This window comes from Propithecus coquereli, unplaced genomic scaffold (genome assembly GCF_000956105.1).
Source record: "Propithecus coquereli isolate 6110/MARCELLA unplaced genomic scaffold, Pcoq_1.0 Scaffold165, whole genome shotgun sequence".
NCBI lineage: Eukaryota > Metazoa > Chordata > Mammalia > Primates > Indriidae > Propithecus > Propithecus coquereli.
Genome location: NW_012141080.1, coordinates 1,962,191 through 1,969,811, shown reverse-complemented (window position 1 = coordinate 1,969,811; position 7,621 = coordinate 1,962,191). Strand labels below are relative to the sequence as shown.

At 42.7% G+C, this 7,621-nt stretch overlaps 1 protein-coding gene across 1 annotated transcript in view; it reads left to right on the top strand.

Annotated features, from left to right (window-relative positions):
• Window positions 1-2,278: 2,278 nt before the first annotated feature.
• Window positions 2,279-7,621, top strand: part of LOC105807977 (transmembrane protein 231-like) — a 10,822-nt gene continuing 5,479 nt past the window's right edge. Inside the window, exons 1-2 of the mRNA XM_012641515.1 lie at window positions 2,279-2,420; window positions 2,519-2,695. Of these exons, the coding sequence (XP_012496969.1) occupies window positions 2,282-2,420; window positions 2,519-2,695 (316 nt within the window). The 5' untranslated portion in view covers window positions 2,279-2,281. The remainder of the gene's footprint in view (window positions 2,421-2,518; window positions 2,696-7,621) is intronic.

Here is a 7,621-nt window from a genome sequence, read left to right as displayed (position 1 = left end):
AGTTAGTTGAGGAGGTGAGTCAGAAGGAGAAATAGGATAATGAATATATGTAATTAAACATTAACAGATCTGTAAAGCACAGAGAATGAGTTTCAAACTTTGGAGAGTTCTAAGAACATGGATACTGAGGGATCAGCACAAAGACAAGGGAGAATTAACAAGAAAGAATTCACAGAGACTGTGAATCTTCTGATGCAGAGAGAAGGGTACATTTTTCAAAGTGTAAACTTTCCTTTCCAGATAAAAACAAAGGCTAGGGTTGGAAGAGGGAATTGGAAAGCAATATAGATAAATGCCAAGGTAAAAGACATGTTGGAAAGCCTTGAAGACATTCAGGAGTTCTAAGCTGATTCCAGAGACCTTAAATAGGAGCTCTTCTAAAGGAGAGGAACACAATTAAAATATATACTTTTTAAGAAAATGACTCTTTTTGTCCTTGGAGGTAAATTGTATTATATGAAACACAAGAACATTATGGAAATGGAAACTGAGAAGTCAGTTCTTAGTCATGAATCTATGAAAATAAGATGATGTACATAATTCTTTGGCATTTTTAAAAAGTATAATATTCTCTCAAGGAATTCAAATAAAACCACAAAGACTAGCTTCTACAAATCATGGAATTGAAGAGTAAATATTACTATCCATTATCACTAAATACTTTTTCAAAGCTCATGGCATCTCAGGGAAGTCTGAAGCACTTCATACACCTAAATTCTTAGCAGTCACCCTGTTTCAGCAGCGACTTAGGTACAATGTCTGTTTGCTTCTGTTGAGAGAAGGAGCTTGGGAGGCAAACACCCTCTTCCTCAAGGAGAGTAACTCACAGGAGTCAATACTAGATTCATCTATTCTTGAATGCCCTTATTTTATTTAAGTAAATGAGAGTCATCTACTTAAAGCATAGATACAATATAATGTCAGAATCATACCATAGGTTTAAGCCAAACAATTGCTGTATTTAAGAGCTGTGTTGCCATCCCAGAAAAGTTTTAAAGCAAGAATGTCTAGTACTGTACCCAATGATATGTCAAAAGCATTTTATGGCTAATGACTTAATTGTTGTCTTGGACTGTGATAAGAACCATGGGATAGTTTTCTCACATGGGCAGGTCTTGACCTTTCTCTCTATCTGTGTTGTGTTGTCTGTGTTGTTAGGATCTCAGCCATTCTCATCATCTAATAGCCCTTCTAGGTTGCCTTTAAAGTAGGGGCATCAACTACTGGACTCCAATTTGAGCATAAATCTCACACTCTAACACTGTGCTGTGATCATTCAGAACATTTTGATGAAGAACTTTGCTATAGAACATAGTTTTTAAAAAGAAAATCCTCTACCATATTGGTCTAGGGGGAAGAAAAGGCCTTCAATTTTTTTTTTTTTTTTTTTTGAGACAGGGTATTGCTCTGTTGTTGCCTGGACTTGAGTGCAGTGGCATCATCATAGCTCACTGCAACCTCAAATCCTGGGCTCAAGCGAGTCTCCTACCTCAGCCTCCGGAGTAGCTGGGACTACAGGCACATGCCCACACACTCAGCTAGTTTCTTTTGTCTTTTATAGAGATAGGGTCTCACTATGTCCCAGGCTGGTCTCCAACTCCTGGGCTCAAGCGATCATCCCGCCTCGGCCAAAGCCTTCAATTAAGTGATAAGCCAATGTTATCTTTGGGGACGACCACGGCTTCCCCTAAAACCCCTAGCCTAGCTTGTACCCAATACACTGTAACAAAGCACGTCAGAGAGAGCTATTTAGTGATTTCCCTCTATCCCTCCAAGAGCCTGGGGATTTTTCTGTTTTTGTGTTTCCACGGCTGTCCTGCCATGGAGCATCGTGAAAGCAACAGAAAACTTGGAGGCAAAGGAACCTGGCTTTGGTCTTAGCCCAGGACCAAAGCACTGGTTGGACTTCAGTATAAACCAAATTGGGGGCTGATAGATGACACAGAAGCAGGTCTTTACTTATAAGTCGACTTTTATGAAATCTTATTTTACACAAATGTTAACACAGACGATGGCTACGACTCAAGTCCACGGAAACATCCTATTACACGACCACTCAGCCTTTAAGGAAACGCACGCATTAAGCGAGGGCGACTGTCCAGCGGCGCGCGCCGCCGCGTTAGTCCCGCCCCGCGAAAGCCCCCGTCCTTACGATTGGTTCCTTTGCGCCCCCGGTTGCCGTGGAGACCACGGCGATGGCAACCAACAGAAGCCAAACTTGCTCTTCCGTCTCGAATCGCCGCGGGGCCCCCGGCGGGAGGGGTGGCTGCGCGCAACGCTCATGGCGCTCCACGAGCTCTTCTCTCACCCGGTCGAGCGCCGCTACCGCGCGGGGCTCTGCTCCAAAGCCGCGCTCTTCCTGCTGCTGGCCGCCGCGCTCACCTACATCCCGCCGCTGCTGGTGGCCTTCCGGAGCCACGGTGAGCCTGCCGCGGACGGTGCTCCCCACAACTCCCCGCGGCCCGCTCGGCCCGGGCCGGCCGTCCTGACCGCGTCCCCACCGCCCTCCTTGACTCAGGCTTTTGGCTGAAGCGGAGCAGCTACGAGGAGCAGCCGACCGTGCGCTTCCAGCACCAGGTGCTGCTTGTGGCCCTGCTGGGACCCGAGCGCGGCGGGGTCCTCGCCTGGAGCACCTTCCCCGCCTTCAACCGGCTGCAGGGGGATCGCCTGCGCGTCCCGCTCGTGTGGGTGCGTGGTTCCCGCCCGGGGCTGAGCCGGGGTGGAGGGTGGGAGGAGCGGGGCGAACGGCCCCGGCCTGGGAGCCCGGCGTGGACCCTGAGGACTCCGACCCCGCGGAGGCTGTGTACACAGGCTCTCTGGCCTGCCCATGCGTTTAATTTCCAGGGAGTAGACCTGTTGTTTTATTCCCTTCGCCCGGGTGTTCACAACCCCTAGAAAGTTAGCCATGCTGTCCGCGTGTGTGTCCTGACAGAGTCCGGGAGTCTGGGGACGGCCTGCCCCTGCCCCGCCTCACGTCCGTGGGCCTAGCCTCATGGAAGTGTGGTTATGAGAAGTCTGTTTAGGAGCCCTGAAGGCTGAGCGCTGTCCAAGTCGATAACCCCCGCGATGGTGTCGCTGTGTTTCTGCATCCCAACACTGTAGAAAAGGAAAGGGCGGGCATTTTCATGCAGACTCGAGCCCTGGAACCAAGGCGCTGATTGGTTAAGCGGCCTCCCCAGAGTGTGCTGTGGCCGAGGCGCGCCTCCCTGGGCTCCTCTCATTAGATGCTGGGCCACCCTGCATCTGTCCGGGATGAAATTGAAGCATTTTACCGTCTAAAATTTAGTATTCGGTTCAGGATAAGCGAGTGCTTCCTTTACAGCCACTCCTCTGCACTCATTTTCTGAAAACATTTTATTTCAGAAGTTCTGATTTTCCATGAGTACATGCTTATTATAAGATATTAGAATCGTAGGTATACATAATGTCAGCAAATTAAAGGTTCAGTTTGGTGCATGTATGAGTACTTGTTGATCAACCTTATTCTTTTTGAGATTTACAAAGTATTTGATGATCTAGGACAACTGTAATGTCTTTATTGAGTTCCATGTTGGAGGATATTCGATTTGCTTTTTCATTAGTAGGGATAATATTTCAATAAACAAGATTTTAACTAAATTTTATACCTTTAAACATCAAATTGTGGGGAACTAGAATAGAAGCTGTTTTTGAAATTGTGTAAGTACACAGAAAACCAAGGAAGCAAATAAAATAATTATTAGCCACCAGGAAATAAAAGGTAAGTAAAAGTGAGAAAGCAAACATAATCAGAGTTGTGAACAGGATTTATATAGTTTGAATTATGTGAACATGGAATATTGACTGACCAAAAGAAGAGTTTAACTCTACTGGGGGAATGAGAAGGGTGTGCATGTGTGTGATGGGGCTGGAGGTGGGTGGAGAAAATGCTAAATCTTCATCTCCTTGTGGGAAGTGAAGAGAGAATGCCTGAAAGTGAGAAATTGAGAAGTATCAATGGAAATATTATCTAAAGACCTTGAGATACATTTCTAAATTATCAAGTAAATGAGGTAAACATATTTGTCATGGAAGTTGGATGTTTTCTGTAGCATCATTGAACTCTTTGATTCTTTAAATCTGCTGCCCTCAAGTCCCCTGCCAAGGACCGGTACTGGTCCGTTAGGATCCAGGCCACACAGCAGGAGGCGAGTGGTGGGCCAGCGATAGAAGCTTCGTCTGTATTTACAGCTGCTCCCCATGGCTCCCATCGCCACATAAGCTCTGCATCCTGTCAGATCAGCAGCGTCACTAGATTCTCATAGGAGCATGAACCCTACTGTAAACTGTGCACTCAAGGGATCTAGGTTGTGCTCTTTAAGAGAGTCTAATGCATGATGATCTGAGGTGGAGCTGAGGCAGTGATGCTAGCGCTGGGGAGTGGCTGCAAATACAGATTATCATTAGTAGAGAGGTTTGACTATACAATAAATGTAGTATGCTTCATCATCCTAAAACCATCCCCATCCCCACCCACCCCTCACCACCCTGTCAGTGGAAAAATTATCTTCCATGAAACTGGTCCCTGGTGCCAAAAAGACTGGGGACCACTGCTTTAAATGATCTGGTCTTTTAAATTTATTTTAAAAATAGAACTGGAATAGAAGACACATGTCTTTCAGTTGCTCCTCACTAATCATTACACGTTGCCTGTTTTTATTCTTCCTTGAGAATATAATACCTCTGGAGAAGAGTGACTGGATGAGAGGCCACTGTCGAGACTGACTTAACTTTACACTGTATGCCCACTGCGCTTCTTGAGTTCCGCATTCGTATATTTCCTTTCCAAAGTGAAAACAAAGGTTTTTTTCATTCCAAACACAAAAAATTAACTTGTAAGTTTTATTTTAGCAGTCCGTGTTGTGATTTTTTGGTAGAAAAATCTTTGTATTTATATATTCCTTTCTAGCATATGCTTCTGGTTATTTGAATCTAAGAAATAATAATGAAAACAAGGATATAACATTATGTTTCATTCGTTCCTTTTAATTGTTCATTCACCTCAAGTGGTGGACTCCCCAGTTGGACTGGTGGTTAGCTTCTTGTCTCTGTAACCAGAAACCACTCTCCCCAGAGCACTGCACTCACCTCCCTCTGCTTCTGGTGCGTAGGTTCCCGGCAAAGACTGCTTTGTACTTTCATGGTGCCCAGACCATTAATTCTTTTTAATACTGGATAAGTTTAAACTATTCAGTAAAACACAAAACACAAGCTCCTTTTACTTAGACTTTTTCCCCCCTTCATTCTAGGCCAATGGCTCTAAGTAATTTATGACCTTATCATCTTCAGTCTTCCTCAGTAAATGATTTGCTTCCTTCCTGGCTGAAATCTTGGCTTGGGAATTATTTAAAATCAGATACCAAAACATGAGTTGGAATACACAATGGAAGAAAAGACCTCAACTGCAATCCAAAAGATATTCGGGTCCATATTTATCAAAATTACAAATCCACGTGCCTTTGCTGCTGCTTCTAGTAAGATATCCTAAGGTTTGTACACACATGTGAAATGGCATATGTAAAACTTTGCTCCTTGCAGCATTGTAACAGCAAATATTGCAGACAGCCTACAAATCAATAGGAGACTCAGAGGAATTGTGAGGCATCTGCCCAGTGGAATGTTACATAGCTATTCTTTTGTAATGAGGTGTATCTGTAGATACTGAGGTAGAACCATCTTAAAGAGAAATACATGTAAAAAAGAAAAATTGTGTGTAATATGCTTCCATTTCTATGAAAATAATAGAAAACAATAACAAAAAGACTGTATGTATACATACACACACACACACACATACACACACATATATGTTTTTTCCCTTTGGGTGTCTCTGGGAGGCTACAGAAGAAACAGAACATCAGTTGCTCCTGGGGAAGGACATAATTGGCTGAGATTAGGGTAGGAGAGAAACTTTTTTGCTATATACCCTTTTGTAACTTTTAAATTTTGTGCTATTAATTAACATAATACACATTCAAGATTTTTAAATGTTAATGACAACGATTTTGAAAGGAAAAATTTAGAAAAGGCCTATGTTAAAAAAAAAACCCTAAAAATCAATAGAAATTTTAAAGAAATTAAGTATATAAAATGGTGCAGCAACTTTGGAAAACCGTTTGGCAGTTCATCAAAAAGTTAAACATAGAGTTACCATATGACCTGGCATTTCCACACCTAGGCATATACCCAAGGGAATTGAAGACATATATCTGCACAAAAACTTGTGCACAAATGTTCATAGCAGCGTTATTCATAATAGCAAAAAGGTGGAAACAACCCAAATATCCATCTACAGATGAATAGATAAACAAAATGTTATATATCCATACAGTGGAATATTATTGAGCCTTAAAAAAAAATGGAGTCAAGGTATATACTACAATATGAATGAATGGTAAAAACATTTTGTTAACTGAAAGAATCTAGTCACAAATCATTGATGTGAAAATTCCAAAATAGACAAATCTATTGAGACGGAAAGTAGATGAAGGGTTGACAGGGCTTGAGGAAGAGGATGGGAAAGATAAATGGGAAGTGACTGCTAATGGATATGGGGTTTCTTTTGGGGATCTTACAAATGTTCTGAAATTGGTATTAGATAGTGGTGACTATTAGTGCGCAACTTTGTATATGCTGAAATCTACTGAATTACATTTTTTAACAGGTGGATTTTGTGGTATGTGAATCCTGTCTCAGTATGCAAAAATGCACGTATGAGATGGCTGCACACAAGCCATAACAGGCATATGATAAGCATTTTATCATTATACTTTTAAATGTCCTTTACATAGTACTTGGCCTGTAAGAATCACTTGGGAAATGTTAGCTATTACATTTTTAAAACTACATTATCTCCTTAATCCCCACAGTAACCCTGTGAGGTGGAGGTTATACCTCCATTTTACAGATGAAAAAACAGACTCAAAAAATGGTATAATGTGCCTTAGCTCTCAACTGAACAGTCTGGATTGGAACTCAATGTTTCCTGTGCCAGAGCTTAAAATCTTAACCCTATTGTAATAAAATACTTTTATTTTCTAATTCTGGACATAAAGCCACGCTAGCGTCAACCTGTCCGGGAAACTGTCCTTGAAGCAAAGGAAGCAGTGGTTTTGGATGGAGTTTTAATCAAATGCTCAGAGGTGGCTACACTGTTGCTACATTGGGAAGTGACGCAAAAGTCATAAACGACCTTGCTTCTGCTTTGGTCAGCTCACCTTGGGCAGCACCTCTAAAATCCCTGTGTTTTTAATGCTTTAAAAGTCTGGGTTTTGTTGTTATTTTTAACAAAGGAAGGAAAAATGACCTTTTCCCTCAGTAAGCTTGACGTGGCTTTTTAAGACATGTGTGGTCCCAGAGAATATGAGGGCTGCAGGCTACAGAAGATGCTGGAGAGTAAGTGGAGAGTACCTTGTGTCTAAGGTACTCTCAGAAATCAGAGTGTCTTCCTATCTGTGTTGTCTTACATTAGCTGTGGGCCAGGAGGCAGGCTTGCTGTCGTTCTTACTGTCTACCCACGTGCAGACAAAAGTGCCACCATCAAAACTTGCAGAAAGGGCATGAGCAACTTGAAAGAAAACCCCAGAGACAGTAATACAACATT